Genomic DNA, 24227 nt, shown 5'->3' with positions numbered 1-24227 from the left:
AAAATTTGAATGAGTTTTAGAATAAAATCTGAAAATAAATACAAAATTTTGGGCTAATCTATTATATAATACTTGATTTTCTCTGTCCGTCTTCCCTCCATGTGTAGGAAAAAAATGGTGATTCAAAAATTGAACTGGATAGACTAGAAGCCAGTCAATTTTTTTGTAGTGAAGGTCGAAATTTAGAATAACATTTGCCGATATAATATTTATGGCATCACTAGACAGCCATTCGAATTATGATTAATATATTTCCCGAAAAAGAACCTTTTTATCCATTAAAAGAAAGATATTGTCTAGGAAATGCATTAATACCAAATATCTTATACTGACGTCACTTGCTTTTTCCTTCTGCGTAATCGTAATGTGATTCAGACTTAAACGAAATTGGATTTCTGAAAATTAAGTAATAATATAAAACAAATTAAAATGACATATATATGATTTATTTTTCGCACTAAATATTCGTTTTTACTATCTAGTATACTTCGTATACCCGTAAGTACACTAATCATTAATAAAATAGTAATAATAAAATGCAAACTAGAGATTTTATCGAATTTCCACGTTTCCCTGAATTCGAAAAACACATTTTTAAAAAAGGTCTGTCTGTGACACAGTTTTGAGCTAGATGGATGAAATTCGGTATGCAGTCGTTACATCAAATGTGCAGATTTCTACCAAATGCTGAGCATATTGCATTGAGAAGATGTCTGTCTGTCGGTCTGGTTCTTCGTATAAAATTTATCACGATAATCTCAAAAAGATGAGAGCCAGATGGATAAGATTCGGTGCACAGATTTTAAACGTACAATGTAGAAACTTTTTTCAAATTCTGAGCCAAAACAAACTAGAGGTTGACAGACTGTCGGTCCGTTCTTTCAGAAACATATAAATGCGATAAGTCAAAAATGCAACTATTTATATTTTTGTTTCAATCTATTGAGAACACATCTAAAATACAAATTCGATTTTTGGGTACTATTAACCGCATGCCATGGATAAATGGCTAAGGATAACACGTTAGATTCAGTGCAAATCCTAAATTCATACCAAAGATTAACCCTTCGACCGGATTGAAAGTAGAAAGTCGTCCCAAAGAATGACTTCTATAAAGACTCGCACATATTTGTTTGTTTGCTTTTAAAGATGAGGAATACCTAGGCGTTCTGGAAAACAGGTTTTCTTAATTTAAAAACCAGTTTTCAAATGTGACAAATTTACTTAAAAGAAACCCTAGCCAAATCCAACCAGCAGCTGATCGTCTATCGGTCAGTACTTTCAAAATCATGTAAATGCGATAGCTCAAAACTGCAATGGCTTAAATACATAAAATTTGGTCTACGATTTTATGTGATAATAAGTGTAGATCTGTGTAAATTTTCTATCTCAATCAGTTGCCAGAAACGCATCTAAAATACAATTCGATTTTTGGATATTATTAACTACGTGCCAGGTGTTAATCGCCAATAATCTCGCCAAGGATCATCTTTGTTTTGATTCATAATACGAACTTCGGAATAAGGATTGTTTTTGACGAAGTCAAGGAAGGAATACTCCGACATTTATTTCTCTATTTTTCAAGAAAATACATTGATCTTCCAATATGCCTTGCATACTCTATTTTTATTCTTCTTTAAATTATAGATGCGCGGTGGAGTTTGAGATAATTAATAACTCTTCCTTATTTCAATGTTAATTACAAATTTATGATAATGCAAGTGCATTCAGTGTGGTTCGCCCAGAGAGAGAGAGAGAGAGAGAAGAACATACTCTTTGTTTAATTATCTACGAAATAAAACTTTTTTTCTTTTGGAGGAGGGGGGGGGGAGCTTCGAGTAAATAATGTTCAGAACTGTCAAACACATTCTGGGATTATTTTTTTTTTTTCAGAAATGAAGAAATAGTTCGCATTGTCTTTTGAGACCAAGAATAATTTGCCGCAAAGAAAATAAACAATAGAATGTTACTGTGCCGGGTATCTTCGAAGTACTTTTAGACTCAATTAGCGAAACCGAAAATATGTTTATACACAAATCTTTACGCTGCATTTGTCCGTTATTTTGTGTAATGCTTTTGTTACTCTGAATTATTAATGTCGCAAATATTTAATGATGTAGCTTACTAGGTTGCTACTTTTCTTTAATAAAATATGCCTTTATATGAATTAATTAAATGGAGAATACTTATTTACAATAATTTGTTTCATTTTGTTGGAGAAAAGAAGATTTTATGAATACATTAAAGCAGAAAAAATAAATTATTCGCTTTATTGTACAGCATTATTTAAATATTCTTATTTTTTTTACCTAAATTTTCAGAAAATTATTCTAAATATGTAATTTTGTAAATCAAGATAATAACAATAAGAAACTGAATAAAGGGTAGTAAGACATGAATAATAAATTTTAATCTCCTACAAATGCGTAATTTGTTCTATACTTATTTTTACTACAACATCTCTGTTTTTCGAACTAGCAATTCATTAGGTATATTTGATATTTTTCGTCAAGCACATGATAGGGTAATTTACAATTATACAAGGGGAAAAGCTTTTAGAGATAGAGACAATTCCTAGTGTTTCAATTAACTCTTTCTGGTCTTATTATTTTATTCATATATATGTAATTGATATTTCTTAATCTATTTTAAATCTTCATTAATGTTCTATTTGTTTATCTTAAATTAGCCAATAATGCTTTATTTAAAAATTTTCTTTTATTTCAGGATCCAAATCCTACTTTTTTTATTTAATTATTTCCATCACGTGCTCTCTAATGTCTAAAATAATTTCATTCTTTAAGAATGGAAACACTAAAGAGAAAATTATTATTATTATAATTATTAGGTTCTTTTGAAAACATAGCTGAAATTACCCAGAAATGGACCACAAAATGGCATTTGCAGATTTCATGTCATTGTTGTTCACCGTTTAGGAAGTGTTCTTGTGACAAGCAGGCACGTGCATTTTCTGTTTCATATTATAGATTCACGTGTTTATCTTTCTTTCTAGAGCTTGCTTGAATCGTGATTGATTGAATGCAGTTTTGGTAAGACACGCAAGATAAAAGGCTTCTTTTTCTCTTAAGCAATTTTAGTTTCTCATATACTTATAGAAGTATAGTAACCGTCGAGAAATTCCAAATCATGTTGTCAAATCTTCGTGCTTTAGGCCTCTCTGAGTTCGAAAAACACATTTTCAGAAAATGTTAGTCTGTATGTAGCAAAGATAACATCAAAAAAAAACCTTTGAGCAGTCTTTAAACGCTTTGAAATTTCGTATACGGTCTTCATACCAAATCTGCAAGTAAAACCTGTTCAGAGAAAGGCCATCTGTCCGGCAGCTCGAATAAAAATGAACAGGATAATTAACAAACCGAGAGAGCCAGATTTATAAAATTCGTTACATAGATTTAATCCTTTCTAGGGCCGTGGGAAGTATGCTTCCCACCAAATGTATCAATCTTTGTATGAAATTATGTAGGTTGCTATAAGTTCTGACACATTTTTTTAGAAGTCAGAAACTTAGATGCTTCCTTTCTTTATCTCAGACAAAATGATGTGTCTTGATTTGTTACTTAATTATTAACCAAATTAATTGATTAATCAAATTAAATTTATCTAATAAGCTAAATGAATCGCTTTACTTATTCTAATTTCAAGACTAAAAATATTTTAGCATAATATGGCTAGAAAAAAATGGCCCTTTAAACGGTTAAGATTAATAGTGTAAACACCTATTCAAATTTTGAACTAAACTAGGAAATGGAGAGTCTGTCTGTCTGTGTTTTCAGAAACATATGATTATTCAAAAATGCAATGGCTTAAATATAGCAAATTTGATTGAGAATTTTGTGACTACAAGGGCGGTATCCTGTAAATTTTTTTTCAATCTGTTGAGAAAAACGGGCTTAAGACGTACATTTGACTTTGAACCGCATGCCAGCGATTAATCTCCACAAAAATACACCACGGATCACACGATAAATTCAATAAAAATGTTTGATTCGCTACAAAAGTTCATAATTTGTAAATACTGTACAAGAATTCCATGTAAACCATTCTCTGGCATGGCAAGTTCATTAGAGATTCGCGAGAAAATTTTGGGGAAAGTATTGCCACTCGTTAAAATAAATAATAGTTATAAAAAATATTAGATGTTTTAGATAATTCACTACTTGATACATTTCTTCCCATGACTTACAGTTTAAAAGAATTTTCCGTCGCTTCGTTTTTCGTTGATCACTAAGATCGTGACTCAGTAAATTTGAATTAAATTATTCGAAAAATTTTAAATTTATGAAAATTAGTCGCAGGAGATTGCATAATAATTAAAAGAACATCAATGGATTGCATTACGTGCATAGTAAAAGTATGTGCATTGGGATGAAATAAAACAAATTGAAACACTGTCTTGAAAACAATATCCAAAACAAAAAGTAACATTTCTAATCGCAATTCTACATGTGGCAAAAAAAAACATGAATAAAAGACTTGATGAAAGAAAACTGGTTTGTATTTATTTGTTAGAAATTGCATTTAAAAAGTAGTCTGAAGAATTCTTTAGAGAAAAGATGTTAAACTGCAATTAAATCAGAATCATTAAAAAGATAATTTATTGCTCTCTTTCGGATGATGTAAAAATAATATTTTTGGGTATAAATATTTGGTGAAATTTGGCTGAATTTCTTGGTGAAAAATGGTGAAAATTATTAAATTACATAATGGAAGATAAGATATTTTAAGAATTCATTAATTTCGTAAGTTGAAAATAAAAAGTGGGCCTAGAAATAAATCACAGAAAATTATGCAGAAATTTCAAGTAGCTACCTACAGTTCACATTCAAAAATGAGTTCCTTTAACTGGCATTCCGACACATGTATTTTTTTAATTTTATATATATTTCTAATAAAACATTTTTATGTGAACTGTTCTGAAGTAAATGTCTTCGCTTGTCAAATACAAAAGCTTAAAAAAGTAAGTAAAGCAGCAAAATGTGTATACTACCTCATACATCGAATGAAACAATAATAATCGGAAAATCAAATGAAATTTTCAAAAATTTCATCAAGAAAATATTAAAAATATCCTTAATATATCAAGGAAAGTAAAATATGTGAGTCACAGCTTTAACTATAGAAAAATGATATGATTAAATGACTTGATAAAATGGTGGAAATGGTTTTCATTAATTATAACAATGAAAAATATTATTAATTGGCAAAAAATATATTTTAAAAATTTTGTTGACATCAAGGATTTTTAACCAATTGTTATTGAAATTAAACTGGTTACTACAAAAAGAATGTTGTTTTTTTTCCCAATGTCGAGATGACAGGAAAATTGCTTTTGTGCATTGATATTTTCGAAAAATGTTAACAAATTAAAAAAAACCATTCAACACTTTGATTAACTTTTAATTTACAAAAATCTCAAATAATTTTTTGAAAATATTGTTATTAACAGCACATTTTAGCCCACCAAAGAATATTTATTCTAAATTTGATAACTTCAGATCCAATTATCAGTCATGTTGAGTCGATAGACATAACAAATATTGGTTTTTACAGTGTTGTACACGAAGCATAAAATATTGTAATCGTCAAGAGATTTTGAAATCACGTTTTGTATCTTTCCGAGTCCGCAAAATGACTATGTCTATTTGTTTCGCTATGTCTATTTATGAATGCGATAAATGAAAAACTCGTAGAGCATAGCGATTGAAATTTTGTATGTAGAATTACGACCAAACTTGCAGATTTTCATGAAATTTTGAACGAAATCCATTCACAATGAGTTTCTCTGTCTGCGTGTACAAGTGAACTCGACAACTGCAAAACTCAAAGAGTTAAGGATATAAAATTTGGTAAACAGGTTTAGAGTCTAATCGATATTAAAATGTGAACAAAATTCATTAAATAGTTGACTATATGTCAGTCTATAATTTTGTACGCATTAAACTTTCCGGAATTCCCCTGATACTTTGGAATTGCCATTGGAAACCGATCATTTGACCTGCTCGTGGTAGCTTTAGTGTTAAATGCAACAATTCATAAACACAAAGACTTAAATAAATGAAGACATGTTATCCCGCGATTAGTTTCCTGTCCAATTTTTTGTCAATCAATCAGCAGAAAAGCATCTGAAATACATATTCTCGCGATATATTCAGTAAAAATGCCAAATCAGCACCAAAATCTATATTTCGTCACTATCATTCACTAATAGTATCCAAGGTATTCACGGTTTCAACCATGTTCCCCCAACTTAATGCGAATAAAAGGAAACTAAGATATTTATTTGAGAATGTCCGTTAAAGTTGCAGGGAAACTACTCCCGTCGGTTACGACTTGTAAAATTTGAATAATTAGGCATTTTAACATATATTATATTTTACGTTGAGTGCCCTGTCACCCATATCCTGCTAACAGCAAAAGTTCTCAATCAGTGACGCGATTAGAACAAGCCCTACGTTTGGTTTATATCTCCTTGTTTTATTATGTTGATCATAATGTGAACCACCCGAGATTCATAGCATCTATTCAAATATTCTCTTATCAACTACAGTTAAAAGATATCAAAGAACTAGGCATCTGATTAGACAGTGGTCCGAATCACAAACATGAATCATGTCAGCGAATGTATTAACAAATGAATTATTGTATTAGTAAAATCATTAAAAAAACAATATACACCAACAGTTGATTAATTATATAATCGATGGAGGGCAATCTTATATGCTAGAACTTTACTTCACAAGTTACGATGGGTATAGAAAAAAAATAAACTGTCAATGTTTGAAGTGTCAGTGATTTAGCTGAAAAATGACACACACCAACATTTCAATAAAAAAAAAAATAATGATATTGCTGCCCATGAAGAAAACATTGATGATTTTCTTCATAACAATCAGCTTTTACAAAGCATTTTAATAAAATGGTCATTTTATTAATTTGCGAGCAATCATTGGCGACTCGTTAGTTCAGTAATTAAATTTAAATAAATATCTTATAAATAACTATATTTACAATTTCCCAATATTTTTAAACGAAAAATTATGTTAAGAATTAGAGTTGTTCTGTTTTAGCAGTCTTGCATTTAGTCCGTATATTGGGTACAGGAACAATCCCTAATGGAGTCAAGAACCATGACGTCAAAGAGCCATTAAAAACGCAATTGTCCGGTTAATCTGTCTTCTAATTGCACTTGTCTTTCGCGGTACAGTCATTCCACGATATTTCTCAAGTAAATTATTCAGATAATCGACATCATCTTTCTTCTCTGGCTTTTGACAATGAAAGAAAATTACGCTATGAAACACCGAATAAAACAATGGAAACGATTTGAATTTCATCGATGAAAAATATCATTACAAATATTACATCTAGTTATTTTTTTAAGTTGCTAATATTCTGAGAAAATATAGTACATCAAATATATAGGTATCATTAAAAATAGTTTTAAATTGTAAAATGGCTTAGAAATGTAATATATTTATGTTATCAATTGATAAATGGCAAAATATGCATAGTTTCCAGCTAATTAATTTTTTTTTAAATCACATAAAAAAAACGCAAATCCAAATTTTTAAAATTAATTTATTGTAAATTTAGTAGCTATATATCAAATGATCTGGCTTCAAGAATTCAAACACACTCACTTCTTTTTTATTAGTAGCGGAGAAAGAAATTTATGTTCTTTTTAATACATTAAATACAGCATAATAATGCAACGATTCCTTACTGATAGATTTATTTAAGGTATTCTACTAGAGGAATAACTTCAGATATTTAAAAGATAATCGAATTTTTATTCCCTGCCCCCCAGTCTACCATCTCTTCATTCACAGACAGATCAGTAAAATAAAAATAAAATGAATGAATAAAGACTTTAACCTTATTTTGGGACTCGAGGGAAATCCATACCATGCAGTTCGTCAAAATCTAGATTTTTGAATTTTTTGATAATTACAATACCTTTTCTTTCATATTTAGAATGGAAAAAAGTTTTTAAAAACTTAGTAGAAAAGGGGAAGAAAGCATTAAGTTTTGCTTCCTTTCATAGTTTTCTAAAGTTCTAATCTAAAGTATAAAACAATAAATAAATAAATAATTGAATTTGTTTAATTAATTAATTTTAAGGGGACTGATTTTAAGAATTTCTAATCTTAGCAAACTAAAAAATTTTATTTGACATTCCTATTAAAGGGATATAAAGAAACGGAAAAAATGAAGGATATCAGCAAACAATTTTTTTCCCTGAAATTTCCTGTAATTTGCAAGCTAAATAAAAGGGAAAAAAACACTCTAATGAATATTTAACTTGCCTAAAATATTTAACTTTTAAATTAATTGAGAAATAATTCGCAGTCAAAGTTTTTCATTTTTGTTTTTAGACATAGCTATCCGAAATTTGCACGAATAACAAAGTTATTTCACGTTTTGCTGTCAGAAATTTAAGCTGTAAAATGCCTGTCAGAAAATGACAGGAATGTGTAAAAAAATATAAGAATTTCTGAAAAAAAGGGAAATTATTAGGAATATATTGAAAATATTGGATTACCTTTCCTTTTTTTTATAATTTCTGATATATTAGGAATAAAAAAATAACCTTTTGCAAGTAGATACTGGAATGGCAATGAAAACTTGAGAATAAAAAAGATTTAAACTTTCGATGATTATAATAATGTATTAAAGAGTAAAAATAAATAAATAAAAATTTTTACTTTTAAAGAACTAAATCAGGCATTTCTTAAAAATGTTTTTATTATTTTATCGTTTTTTGATTAGGATTATTTTATTTTATTCCCTCTATACAGTCTTCACAAATGATGTGTATACCGATTTTGGAATATTTTTTTTACTTTTTCCTATAAATACAGAATATTATTGTAATGATTAAAGAATTTGACAATTTTCGAAGCTTTAGGCTTACTTGAGCTCGAAAAACACGTTTTAAAAAGATGTCTGTTTTTCAATTAATCTGTCTATGACAAAAATAGTTCAAAAATGCTTTGAACAAAGGGGTGGAATTTTTTATATTGTCTTTACACCAAATTTGTAGACTAAGATAACATTGAACATAAGGCAACATTTGAACGTCAATTAACACGATAACTACGAAATGAAGTGAGCTAGATGGATGAAATTCAGTGCAGAGATTTAATATCTATAATGTAAACATCTATCAAATTTTGAGTTAAATAATCCAACAAGGGGTCAACCATGTATTCTCTCTATTTTCAGAAATGTGTAAATGCCATATTGACTTAAATATTAAATTTAAAAATAATAATAATTTTTATTTAACTAATAATTTTATTTAAATAATAAATAAAAAACGTACTGACTTAAATATCTCAAATTTGGTATGGGAATTTGTGACTGCTAGTATCGTTTTGTATCAAATTTTATCCCCAATCGATTAGAAAAAACATTTCTAAAACACGAATTGGTCTTTCAGGTGCCATTAACCGCATGCCAGGGATTAATCGCCAAATATCTCGCCAAGGAACAACTCAATAGATTCAGTAAAATTACTAAAATCACGCCGAAGTTTAATACTGCGTAATTACCGTACGCCAATGCCATACCATGTCCTGCCTTTTCTGGGATAACACCTTTATTAAAGAACATGTGAGAACACTTTAATAAGACCACTCACACTTTTATTTTCCACCAGATGAGTAACGAAAAGCATTCACTTCCTCAACCATTTATCTATGCAAATGGAATATCTTGTTTGCACTGCGGTATGCAACTCAAATACAGAAACAGGATAGAACGAAATATTATTTATTGATTCAAGCGCCAACTCATCACGCTGAACAACATTCATGCTATGCATAGAGATGAGCTGATTTATCTGCAAATGCAAGAATTCCTGATTATATTTGGTCAGAAATGTAGTGTTGCGGGTTCGGCGGTAATGGCTTGCCCCGGGTAGCACTTTTTGGGGACAGCAAAACCTCACAATAAATAATAATATCTTATATTCCGACTTAAAATTTTAAACCAATTCTTTTCATTTTTGTGTCCCACTTTGCAATTCAAACCTATTAACTGCGTATGGAACTTTTTATCATTTAATTTATGGTGGAACCGGAAAATCTCCTTTTTACTTTCTCATATGCTTAGTATAGAAGAAACATTGCAATCGTCTAAAATTCGATCTTGATATTTTTACGAATCTCCGCATTTCAGACATCTCAGAGTTCCAAAAACACATTATTGGGAAATGTCAGTCTGTCTGTCTGTCTGTGAGAAAAATATCTCGAAAACGCTTCGAATTAGACGTGTGAAATTTTGTACAAGGTATTTACACCAAATTTGGAGATTTTTATCAAACTTAGTGTAAAATCTATCGTCAGGAAGTCTGTCTGTACGACTGTTCGAATGTAAATTAGCACAATAATTATAAAACGAAGAGAGCTAGATAAAATTCGGTGCACAAATATAATGTCTTCACTATAGACACCTGTGAAATTTTGGCCAAATCCAACTAAAAGTGGACCCTCTGTCGGTCTGTATTTTCAGATAGATGTAAAGATGATAATTCAAAAGCGCAATGACTGAAATATATCACATTTGGCATGGGATTTTGTGACAACATGTGCAGTTTTGTTTCAATTGATTATGAAGAAAACGCGTCTAAAACACGAATTCGATTTTCGGATACTATTAACGGCATGCCAGGGATTAATCGCCAGATAATTCGCCAAGGATGACAAGACAGATTCTGTAAAAATGCTGAATTCTTCCCAAAGGATAATATTTCGTATTTATTGTGCGCCAATGCCATGTAAGGCGTTCTCTGGCATGACAGGTTTATTAGAAAATATGCGAGAAAGTTTTGGGGCGACTACTACCGCTATTCTTTTAGGTGAATGTAATCATCTTGCCCACTTTAAAGACTGACAACGTGTTTGAATGTTTGATATTATACGAGTCATTGCGAAACAAAATTCGGCCTTACATACTCACATAGAAAACGATACCAGCTTCATTAGAGGTACCTTTTCAGAACTGATGCATTTAATAGTTAGTGAACACCTTGTAAGATCTAAAAGGGTCACCAAGTTTCAACCACAAGAAATTCTGTATGAATTTATAGAAATTGTGAAAGATAAAATTTCTCCAATATATCATTAAGCAAATAAGAAGGGAGAAAGCATTATTCTGTTATATTCTAGAGTACTCCGAATGTTTCTCATAAAGACATTTTTTTTTTCTCATTTTTTTACATTTAAATTATTATTTACTTTTTCGTATATGCAATGTTAAATATAATCGTAAAAAATCGATTTCGAGATTTTGACTCATTTTCATGTTTCAGATCTCCCCGGGTTTGAAAAATACATTTTCGTTGCAATACAGTAACTTACAAACGCTTTGAGCTAGACAGATGAAGTATTTGTATGCATCCTTTATATCAAATTTTACAAAATTCTATTGAATTTTAAACAAAATCCGTATACAGGAAGCTTATTTGTCTGCTGAAAACAAGTAACCGCGATGATTGCAGAAAGTAAAGATTTAAATGGATAGAATATGATATCCAACCAAATTTAAGATCTAAAGTGTAGCAAATTTAAATCCAATCCTGCCTGCCAATAAATAACATTGATCCGTCTATACACATTCATATGCTTGAAAACGCAAAAACATTAAAAATGCAATAATAAATAGAATTTGGTATGTGACTTCTAGTAAAATTGCAGTTAAGTGCCAAATTTTATTTTCAATGTTTAAAAAAAAAATGGATCAAAATGTGAACTTGTTTTTCTTCACTATATTCAAGAGTACAAAACCCTCACGTGCACAATTTTTTGTTTTGTTTGAGAGAGATAGCACCTTTATTTGGGAGACACCAAGAAATTTTCAATATGCCCACTTCCACTAATTCTAATCAAAATGTAAATACGATATAAAACGCTATATATCCGGCGCATGCGCACTGTGTCATATAACGAAATATTTTAAAACATATTTATATTCACACCACCTTTTCAAAACTTGAAAATAAACAATATATACCCTATTTTGTCTCGTCACTATAAAATCAAAGAACCCCAGATATTACCGATAACAATCACAAAAACATTGTAATAAATATAAAAGAAAATAAATATCTACTTTTTACAAAAAAGATTGGTATTTGAGCTATATTTAACATATACAACATTATCCACATTTCCTTCTCTCTGTTTATGACGTAGAAATATCAAAGACATTATGTATATTACAATTCTATGAAAATTTTTAGGCTTGGCATTCGTCTATTCGTGTTTACATAGCAGTCAAAATTCTAATTCCATATGTTGAGTCATGCATCAGTTCATTTTTATGGTTTGTAATAAAAAGTAGCATGATGAAAACATTGTACAGTGAAAGTGGGATGATGATTGTACGATAAACAACAAAAATCACGATGCAAATCACAAAATTCTCTTTCATCGGAATAGAAACGTGTTTGATAGCATTCGAACGATTTTGTTTTATTATCCTATTTTCGTGATATTGCGCATTTAACTTGAGATTGGAAAGCGTTTTATTTTCGTCTTTTTTTTTTTTTTTTCCTACTTCTTCTTCTTGTCTTTCTTCTTATTGAAGTAGCTTATATTTTGCAAGACAGGCCATTCTTTGTTATTTCCATATTTTTAATTGATTATTTTAATTCTATTTCATTGATTTTGTTACTGCTATAGTTTGATAATTTGTTTTTACTGTATTTTTAAATAATTATTTTAATTATATTCAATTCATTTTGTTATTTCTATATTTTTAAATAATTATTTTAATTATATTCAATTCATTTTGTTATTTCTATATTTTTAAATAATTATTTTAATTATATTCAATTCATTTTGTTATTTCTATATTTTTAAATAATTATTTTAATTATATTCAATTCATTTTGTTATTTCTATATTTTTAAATAATTATTTTAATTATATTCAATTCATTTTGTTATTTCTATATTTTTAAATACTTATTTTAATTATATTCAATTCATTTTGTTATTTCTATATTTTTAAATAATTATTTAATTATATTCAATTCATTTTGTTATTTCTATATTTTTAACTTATTGTTTTAATTATATTTAATTGATTTTATTATTTCTATATTTTTGATGATCTTCATTATTTCTATATTTTTAATTAATTGTCTTAATTCTATTTAACTGATTTTGTTATTTCTATACTTCTGATGATCTTCATTATTTCTATATTTTTAATTGATTATTTTAATTCCATTTCATTGATTATTTAATTTTTCTTAACAATTTAATTTCACGCAACTATCTTTTTTGGAATTAATATTGAAGAAAAAGAAAAGACTGATAAAAATCAAATAGTGAAGCATTTTAAATAAATCAACTGGCATGTAAGACCAATTATACATTAGTCTTAGCACGTTGGTTGTCTCTGACACCATTTGACTCGCTCTTGAAATTTATATTTGCTAACAATTACATGTATTTTCTACTATAGAGAAGAGACAGTAAAGAAAAGATTATATATTTATATTAAAAGTGTATAAGGCAAAAAGTAAGTCATGGATGTGAACGCTTAATTGAAATCATAAATAATTAAGCAAGAATATATTTTCTAAATTTTTGAGAGGGAACAATACGTTTCCTATTGATTTCTTAAAATTATTAAACTTTTATTTTTCAAATACAATATGGATTCTTATAACACGAATTCATTTCAGATTGGATTACATTCAATACATTATTTATGGATGATCAGACTACTGTGTAAATGGGAAGTTAATTAATTTGCACAAAATTTGAAATACGTTTATGTTATTGTTATAATACTAGCCGTCTTGGCGACTAGTGGTTCACTGATTGTTAAAAATTTCAATTCTTTCCTCATCAAAATATTTTTAAACTTCAAATTTTGATATATTATATAACTTATATCATTTAAAAAGCTGTAAACAGTTCTGTTCATCGTGTTTCCCATTTAACTAATTTTTTTAACCACATCTGTATATCATCCAATTCTATCACAAAAAAAAGAAATATTTTATACTGGATGTATTTAAAATGCTTTCCACCATTGTCCGATTCTGAATTTAAACTTTAATTTTGAAATACGACAAAATTTTATAAAGTTATTAAAAGTCATGTCATACTGAAACCTATTCAACACGGAAAAAATAACCTAATCTTCATACATTTATCTCAGTAATAGAAAAAAGAGGGCAAAACGAAATATGTAATATTGGTAGCGATGCTTGAATTGCACTTCAATGTATTGTTGTAAAATAAACATCATATCTTTAAAAAAATAATTAAAAACAGAAAAAAAATTTGGTATAATTAAGATGGTTCATCTAAGATGCGGGGAAAATTATTTTTTTATTGTAGTAAAAAAAATGCCTAAATTTCTTTTAATTTTTAATTAATGAAAATTCTTTCAAAAAATTACTCCGAGATGCATCCTCCAAAATATGTTTTTGGTAGCTCTAGGTCAATTGGTCTGGCCTGTAGAGTGCCAAAACACACATTCTTTATTATGCATAGAGATTATTATAATATAAAGTACATAAGAAATTCTGTTTTTTCCTTATTACTCTAAATAAATTTACTTAGAACAAAACTGTGTATCATTTTTTAATTCCAATTAAATGTTAATTTCGTTTAATGTGTAATTAACTAAAATTCTTTCAAAGTAATCGATCCGAGTCGCACATTCCGACCCAATAATTTATATATGTGCTAGATATATACTAGTCAGATAAAAACACTGTAAAAAAAATCTATTTTAATTTACCTAGTTAATTAACTAGGAAACCTTACTCATTAATATTAAAAATAAAACAAATAACTTAAATATTAATGACACTCTTGGAATGCGGTTTAGAAGGTCAGTGGACATTGAAATAAGCGAAAAAATGAAATTTTATTTTTTATTGTTTTATCACCAAAATATAAGTTTATATTCAACTAAAATATCATCGCAAAATATATTATTCATTAAAATGAATATTTAAAGGGCCTAGAGAAAAAAACATTTACATTTTAAGGATTTTTCCCAAAATGATATTCTGATTAGACTTAACTTTGAAATGTCCCAGATGTCTTACTTTTTATGAAAATTAAATAAAATTAATAATAAAGATTTCAATTAAACGTTAAAAGAAATAGGGCATACTTTCTATGTTTCGAATTTTTTTTAGAAGTTAAAAGTTAATTTTATTTTTGAAAAACATATAATTCTTATAAAAATTCATTGTGTTCGTATTAAAATATTTTTAAAAAATTAACATTTAATTAATTTTAATATTTAAAAATTATACACAGTTTTGTTCCAAATAAATTTATATACGGTAGTAAGGAAAAAAAAATTTAAATGAAGTCGTCTGAAATATTTTGAAATTTTAAAAAATGTTTTTAAAGAGTTATTTTAAGAAGTATTTAAAGATAATTGATGCATTTACTTTTAAATATATATGCATAAAAAAGTGCGCAAAAGTGCCTAGTTCGCAAAAGTGCCTATTTAAATATTTCTTATTCTTTAGAAAATCAAAGAAAATTCAAATAATTGTTTTAAGGAATTACTTTAGAAATAAACTGTATTTGTCATTATTACACCATTACTTAAGAACTCTTTTTTCTTTAAAGGATTTTTAAAACTTTGATAACAACAGAAACACTCACCATAAATCACTTTCACCAATACCGATAAACGAAAGGGTTAAACGCCTTACCTCCACACTGTCTTCTGCACGACTTTGCTCGGAACCGACGAAATCGGAATCGCGCCCCTTTTCTTTGTTAGTAAATAAAAGATTCCGGTTCTCACTCAATTAAAAAAAAAGAAATATCCAGGCGGTTTAACAGTCCAGAAAATACAATTTACTGACACACTGGGCAACAAAAAAGGCCAGACACATCCCCAGCGGTTAAGTTCACACTGAAGGCCCTCGGCCCGGTCTCACGCATGGCTGCAGATCAAAGAAGGGTTTTGAACCGTGTCCACTCTTACCTTCCGAGTCCCGTCCGAGCGAAGTTCTTCCCTTGAAGAGAGTGGAAACAAAGGGATGATTATCCTTTTCCCCTCAGCACCTCAGTAAGGGGTTATACACAAAATGCGCCAGTTTTCCAGTGTGTTTAAGTCGTTGATCCTTATAAACGTCGGGGTGTTTAATTTATATTACATTGCTCAGTGGGGCCTTTCAATAGTATTTAAATTTGTTTTAGCGCTTTGTTTACTATAATACAAATTAGTTTATAAATATTTTATGATATTTATGTGAATTATTTTATTTTATACTTTATGAAATTGTCATACTATGTTTTTAAGATATGATAGTCATTATTATTATTATTATTATTTTAATATTTCAATTCAAAGTTTCAAATTTTCTGTTCTCAGAACAATAGACTACCCCTTTTGAAGATTAAAGATCAAACGGAATTTATAAGAGATAACAGGCTATGGGAACGATCCTATCCCCTGAATGTTACGAAACAAAATAGGTAACAAATTAATATGTAAAAAAAAGACTAATAAATGCTGTTTGGATTAGCTAATGTGCAGGGTGGCCATAAAATAATTTCCCCTTTTTGGCGGCATCTGCAGATAAAACGATTGAATGAAATGAAACCGTATTTCATATACAGACTGGGAAAGGCAAGGGAAAAAAATTAGTACCAAGAGTTGCCGATAAAGGAAATGCTGGCGCTGTGGGAATACAGTTATGAATGAACTTATGAAACTCACAGAAAATATTCATTTAATCATCAACATTAGGGTCCCCTGGACGCCTCGCAGCATTTTCATCATGCTGACCTTCTCTCTGTACAACATACTGCATGCATTGCAATCTTTGTTCTTTACTGCTGCGTGTAAACTGTCGGTTTCGATGTTCATAACAACCTATCGTGTTTTGTTTCAAGACGTGCAGAATTGTTTAACAGCAGCCATGGCAATACATTGTTTAGTGTGGGACAGTTTTACCAGTAAAGCCACGACCTTCGTAATACAAGGCCTCACAACTCCCAACGCGTTCAGCCCGTGACGTCACGAGTTAGGATGAATTTTCAGGAAAATTCTAAAGGCAGCTGGTGTAAAAGCACGACCTTCGTAATACAAGGCCTCACAACTCCCAACGCGTTCAGCCCGTGACGTCACGAGTTAGGATGAATTTTCAGGAAAATTCTAAAGGCAGCTGGTGTAAAAGAGTGCGGTTAGTCACGGTAGATGTTGGCGTAGCGAAGTGCGGGTAATGTGTTACTGGTTTTATTTAAAAGTTTTCTGATCTTTTTTTCATATTAATTTTAATTTATTGTAATAAAGATGCCTAGTGCGTGCTGTGTTCCTAACTGTAAAAGTAATTACACGAAAAATAGCCCCAATATTTCAGTATTTTCGTTTCCAAGAGATGAAAACACTAGAAGAGCATGGATCTCTGCAATAAAGCGGGACAATTTCGTGCCAACTAAATATAGTAAGGTAAGTTTGATTCTTTTTTGTACAGTTTTTAGTTAATTAATTCTCTTGAACTGTGAAACATTTAAAATTATGTATAACTTCCATTTATCTTGAGTCATTTTGTTTTCTCTACATTTAGTTGCTTATGCTTCCAATTACTTTGGTATTGTTTGCTTGAGCTAAATAAAAAATTTCTTTGTTTTATTGTTATTTCTCATAGTCTTTTTATTTGTTCTTAATATTTAAAATGTTTTGTTTCTGTGTCTTTTTAATTATACTTCATATATATTTTTTAAAATTTGACTTAGGCCTAATATTTGTTTGATATATTATGTAGGTCTGTGCTAAACATTTTCCAGAAAATCAGTTTTTAACTGTTAGAGAAGCGTTTAATACCAGTACAGGAGAACTTATTCAAGTACCAATGGAGTATAAAAGGTAAGTTTTTTTTAGAAATATGTAATAATTATCACCAAAATCTTACAAAGTACTTAAGTCATTTACTGTTATTATACTCTTATAAAAAAAAGGTTTAAATCATCTAATGAATAATAAAACTTAATTTTTTATTATATATATCATGACTATAGATTGTAGCAAATTAAATTTATAATTTGTTCTAAAATATTTTGTAAAAAAGTTAGATATAGTTGTAAAACAATATAAATTGCATGCTCATATAGGTTTAGAAAATGTAGTTTTTATTTGTTTATCTATAAATCATCAGATTATATATAAAACAATTAATATTTATTATTTTTAAATATCATTAGTTATACACAATCTTTAATTATAAATGAATGCAACTTTTACAAAATATCTTAAACTTTTTTAAAAAAGTAATGAAAAGTTAACTGTTTTTAAATCAATTTTTCATACCTTGTAAAATCAATTGATTAATTCATGTAGAATATTGTATTACTTGAATGGTAGTAATAATAAATTATTTTAGATATTCCAACACAATATTGAACTATTTATTTTGGATGAATGAATGTTTCTGTTGATTTTAAATTTTATTATTTAATAGTATGATTTTATTTAATACTGTCCAACATACGTTAGCTTTCAGTTTATGCATTATAAAATTATTAATTTTTTTTATCTAATGAATTCCACTTTTTTTTTCTAGGCTTGTACCTGGTGCTGTACCTTCAATTTTCCCTAATTTACCCTCATATTTTTCTTCGGAATCAAAAGCAAGAAGAGAAACTCCAATGGATAGGGCAACATGTAAGGATATGGAAAACTTAAAAGCAGCTTTAAATAGCAGTTTCCAGGACATAGCAAAAAAAGAGGAGTTAGAAAAAATCAAACTTTTTCTGATTTAATTTTAAAATTTAAAAACTTTGAATCAAATATATGGAGTGTAATTCAAAAAGCAAACAAAATAATTTTTATTTGTCTAGACACTTCTCAAGCTCCTAAGGTAAGTCATTCTTTATTAATTTCTTCCAAATTAGAAGCCCATGCATATGTTGCAGATCATGAGGTTAGAAGTTTAGGCAATTTTTCTTTTCCATTAGTCATAAGTAAATCAGGTACAATTATAGAAATTCTAGATCATTTAGAAAATTTTATGTATGAGTTAAAAGGGAAAATTGAAGTAAAAGATACAGTCCAGTTAATATGCAACTTATTAAAGGCCCTTTCGGAAAATTCTGAAGTTAGCTCGCAAGCAATTTTTTGATGGAGCAAGTTTCTTTTCTTGGAAATAAATATGCACGCAGATATTCATCTGATATAATGATATTTTCATCTTTACTGTATACTATAGCACCATCTGCATATAAATTCCTAAGACAAAGTGGATATTTGGTTCTGCCTCATCCAAATACTATAAATCATCTGTGTTCAAAGTATAATGTAAGCCCACAATTAGAACAGCTAGATTCATATTTTTTGTTGTACATAAAACAGAAATTTAAATGTTTGCAGGAGAAAGATAAAATTGTGACTTTATTGCTAGATGAAGTTCACATAAAAGAATATTTTGAGTATAAAGGTGGTTGTGTAACGGGCATGCCGTGTGATTCTGAAGCTTCTGCTTCTAGTGCCGAAGTTTTTATGGTCAAAAGCTTTAGTTCAGAAAAAAAACCTAGCTGTAAAGAAAACTGAAAAAAGAAAGGAAAAAAAATTAAAAATTACTAACTTTAAAAAGAGGAGGGATGATAAAAATATTTAATATTAAACTTTCAAGCATAACAAGTAATATCAATTTAAGTTGTTAATTGACTTTTATCACAATTGTTTCTTTTAATATTGTTATTAACTTTTATTTATAAATTTGTATTTTAACTTTATTTAATATTATAATTATTTTCATTTGTCTGTGTGAAATTTATAATAAAGTTGGGAAACAAAATGTATTTTGTTATTGTCTCTCTGAAAATAAAATGTTATGATTCAAATAGTGTGTGATTTTTTTTTATTTGTGTTATCCTTTATTGTTACTTCAGATTAAGTATAAGTGCATTAAAATGTGAAATCAGATGTAATAAAAGCTAGTTTATTAAATTGTATGAATTACTAATATATTAAATGAAAACAATTCTTAATGTGAAAAAACAAGGTGTGAAAGTAATTCTTTTTTATCAACAGAATTAGTTGGTGTAAAATATAAATCTGATATTAAATACATTAATGTTTTATTTGAAAGTTCATAAGTAATTTGAGAAGTAAACAATTATATGTTAGTTTATAAAATACATGGTTAGTTTATAAAGTACTTACCTGTCACTACAATAAAAAAAATCATCAAAAGCTTTAAAAAGTCTTAATGATTAATTTAATTTCAATCTTTAAAAAATATTTTCAAAGGAAAAAATAAAACGATTTTTAACAGCTTTTAATAAAATAAAAAAACTATTAAAACAAGAAAACTAATCTATACCTCAATGTATATATCTAATAAATTTACATCTTCGAAAGTTTGAATGTTATTAAATGGTCAATACGCTATAGAGGACTTTTAAGATTTTCTATCATGCCGTTTCTTTTATTCACACGGGAAAAAATAAATCTTGAATTTTATGCAAGATTCATGTCTTAATATTAGGAATAGTAAGTTATTTTTAAGTGAATTTAAAATATACCTACACATCAAGGAAGAAAGCAGGATTCTGCTCACGGCAGGCAATCATCCTAATTGTGTGACGTCACAAACTAGTTGTGAGGCCTTGTATTACGAAGGTCGTGGTAAAGCATGCTATGGTAGGTCCACATTAAACCTTATGTTCATTTTGTATAGTATACCATACTATACTATACAAAATGATGCATACTATACAAAATGTATAGCTACCTATATACAGTTTTTTTGTTTGCTTTTCTTCAAAAAAGCAATCTTGCCACGATAAGAGTTAAGAACACATCAACAGTCAGTCAAGAACACATCCACAGTCAAGAACGAGCTGCTATCATGTCTTCCCTTTTTACAAGGAATGCATGGCGCTTCTGTCACTCGTGCACTAGGAATTTTACATAATCCATCCAGATATGCACATTTCGTCATTCATACGTAACCACAGCGCCGATATTTCTTCTATCGGCAACTTTTATTACTAATTTTTTTTTTCTGTGGGATTTATCTTCCTATGCCTTTCAAAGTCTGCAAATGAAATATGGTTTCATTCCGTTCATTCGTTTTAGCTGCAAATGCTGCCAAACAGGTAAAGTAATTCTATGGTCACGCTGTATCTTTAGAAATTTGAATCGCATCCATAGGAGCAAAGTAAGGCACTACGATAGATTTTTACTTTCATATATACGAAGCATAAAGAAAAATATTGTAATCGTCAAAAAATTGGAATTCGAGATTTTGACGAATCTCTATGTAATAAAACTCCGAGTTCGAAAAAATAAATTGCCATAATCTCTATCTGTCAATGACCAAGATAATTCAAAACCGTTTTGAGCTAGATTTATGAAATTTGGTCTTTATCTCAAATGTATAGATTTCTATCCAATTTAGAGCAAATATCGTTCAAAGGAAATCTTTCTACCCAGCGGTTCGAGTATAAGTTAACACCATAACCACAAGATGGAGAGAGCAAGATGAATGAAATATGGTTCACAGATTTAACATCTCTAGTATAGACGCTTATCAAGTTTTGAGTGAAATCCAATAAAGGGTTGAATGTCTGTTGGACTACTTACAGAATCACGTAAAAGCAATAACTCAAACTTGTAATAACTTAAATATATCAAATTTTATATGTGATTTTGTGAACTGTAATCGTAGTTCGGTTTCAAACCTTGATTTCAATCAGTTGGAAAAATATTTCAAGATCAAATTCGATTGTTGAATACTAATAACCGCGTGCCGGGATAAATCGCCAAATAACTCGCCAAGGATCACACCCTTTAAAAATGCGAAATTCACGCCAAAGTTCTTTGCTTTACCCAAGGTGCGCATGCTTTGTAAAGGGAAAGGAGGGGGAGGGTAATATCTTTATTAGAGAGTATGCGGGAAATTTTTGCTGAGAGACCACAACCACTGGTTTACTATTGTATTCAAAATTATGTGCCTTACTTATTGAGATCTCCTCGTAAAGAACTATGCAGCGTTTAGAATAAGCAAAAATATTTAAAAGCGCTACATAAATCTTTGCATGACTGCCAAAGCTATTTCAAAAAATTTTAAAATCTAACTATCATTTTTATTTTCTTGTGTGAGAAGTACGCAAAGAGAAATGCTTTTTCCATCTTGCATGCAAAGTAAATTTGGTTTAGCGAATCTCCATATTTCAGTCCTGAGTTCGGGGTTGGGGGGAGGTGTAAATTTATTAGTTTAAATTTATTATATTAATGTCCCATTTTGAAGCATCATAAGGCTATTTTAGGATTGACCGCTTAATTATGAACTGCTATTAGATGACGAGGACGGCATTTGAGCTGCTCCTCCCAAGTCAGCTTTAATTCTGAATCGTACCAATGGTAGGACATTTCACCACGAAAGATTTAACGTGCACCACACCCGTTCACATGGTCATTCTTCGATGGAATCGGGTCTCAAACCTGCAACATTTAGGTTCGAAATCGAGACCTCGAGACAAGGTCATAGCGGCCCTGTTAGAGTGAGTAGGGGGTAAACATTTTTGAATTTTGATTGTTTGTCAGTTCCGTAAGTGATTCTTCTTTAACCAAACTTATATACTTTGATAAAATTTTGAATGAAACTTGTCCATGGAAAGTCTGTCCGTCCGTTTATTCATGCCAACACAATAATTCAAAAAGAAGGTAGGTGGACGGATGCAATTCAACATATATATTTATCATTAAAACTATAAATCTGTATAAAATTTTAGAATTCATAATTCAAAGAGCTGAGTGTTTGTCGTTCTATATATGAGAGGTAACCAGAAACTTAGTTCCGTTTTCTATTTTTACTGCGGAAGTGTTGCGTTCCTGATTTCCCGTAGAATTATTGGCGAGTAATTGAAATCATATTCAGATCTCAGAGTATTGCATCGGCTGTATGCTGAATATTTAAAATATTTTTTAAAAAGAAAAAAAACTGAACTTTCCACCACATGTGTGTTGCGCTTTGTTAGCCGATTTCTTAATAATAGGCATACTAAATCAAGAAATTTTCAGACAAATTTGTGAAGTTTACGGACAAAATGCGATGTGAGATTTTATGTTACAGAAGTGGACGCGAAATTTTAATGAAGAAAGTGAAAATGTTCGCGATAAGAAAGAAATTGTTGGCGATCTTTAATGGATGATGATCTTCTAACAAAAATTGAAGAAGTGTTTAAATTTACCATTCACGTCGTGGCCGCTGGCGACATTTTTCTATAACTAGAACGAACAAAATGTCGTACTGTATTAAAATAAATGTTTCAACAATAGTGGCATTAATGTTGAAAACTAACTTTCACAATGCACTTTATTATGTAATAAAATTGCCTTTTTTTCATTATTTAACGAAAGGTTAGCTTCTGGTTACTTCTCGCATGTGAGTATATAAATGATATTGTTGCCAACATTACACATTTGTTTTAAATATTGGATAAAAGAAAGGCACGTAAAACTGATATGGAATATACTTTACTGTACTATATGAATCACATAGCATACATACCATGTTATTTTAGTATCTTAGGAAACTAAAGCAGGTCATTGAAAAACTAACATTCATTTTTTAAATCTTTTTTTTTGGGGGGGGGGGAGTTCAATTTTATCAAAAGAGTTCCCGTTGATTTTATTTCATATTTCGACAAATATTGAATACAAACGATAAAATATTTTTAAGCGCCTTTACCACAGTTAATTAATTGATTAACAATAATACTTCAACTATTCATTAAAAATGCCATAAAACATTTTTTAAACTCACATTTACTTTGTTTTCTTACAAATATTGCTTGAATTTTAAACTAAACGACATTTTTAATGTTGAACAAAAATCATGCAAGTTTTAGTTCAATGAATGTAATAATTGCCAAGGAAAATAATAAATAATTTGATAAGAATTTTTATTAACACTGAGATTTTTAAATATAATTAATAATGATTTGATTTCTGAAGAAATAATATTATATAATAATGAATGATATAATTTAAATAGCTAAATTCTTCATGAATTAAAAAAAGATCTAGTAAAGTAAATAATTCGCATTGATAAAATAATTATTTTTCCATGAATAAATGAAGAGAAATAAAAAATAGAGTTGCTTGAATATTATTTCGCTGTGGAATAAATTGATCCAATGTAATCTTCTTGCTCTTGGATATAAAATCCTGTCTTTCACTTCACACTCAGCGAGC

The 24227-nt window shown here is 29.1% G+C and overlaps 2 protein-coding genes across 4 annotated transcripts in view; one reads left to right on the top strand and one right to left on the bottom strand.

The window, feature by feature from the left end:
- LOC129971375 (tumor protein p53-inducible protein 11-like) overlaps nt 1–24227 on the bottom strand; it is a 404928-nt gene that overhangs the window by 187675 nt on the left and 193026 nt on the right. The window contains exon 1 of one of the 3 annotated variants that reach the window (XM_056085082.1): nt 15727–15960. The exons of the other annotated variants lie outside the window; for them this stretch is intronic. The gene's annotated coding sequence lies outside the window, so the exon portion shown is untranslated. Of the gene's footprint in view, nt 1–15726; nt 15961–24227 lie in introns of those variants that run through there. 3 annotated transcript variants of the gene reach the window in all.
- Nucleotides 17137–19469, top strand: LOC129971376 (THAP domain-containing protein 2-like). Its single transcript, XM_056085085.1, has 3 exons — nt 17137–17474; nt 17791–17891; nt 18586–19469. Exons 1-3 carry the CDS (start codon nt 17319–17321, stop codon nt 18782–18784), a joined length of 456 nt encoding a protein of 151 aa, XP_055941060.1. The 5' UTR covers nt 17137–17318; the 3' UTR covers nt 18785–19469.

The sequence above is a fragment of the Argiope bruennichi genome, chromosome 6 (assembly GCF_947563725.1).
Source record: "Argiope bruennichi chromosome 6, qqArgBrue1.1, whole genome shotgun sequence".
NCBI lineage: Eukaryota > Metazoa > Arthropoda > Arachnida > Araneae > Araneidae > Argiope > Argiope bruennichi.
The sequence above is the reverse complement of the archived record's forward strand: the minus strand, read 5'-3'. Positions and strand labels throughout refer to the sequence as shown.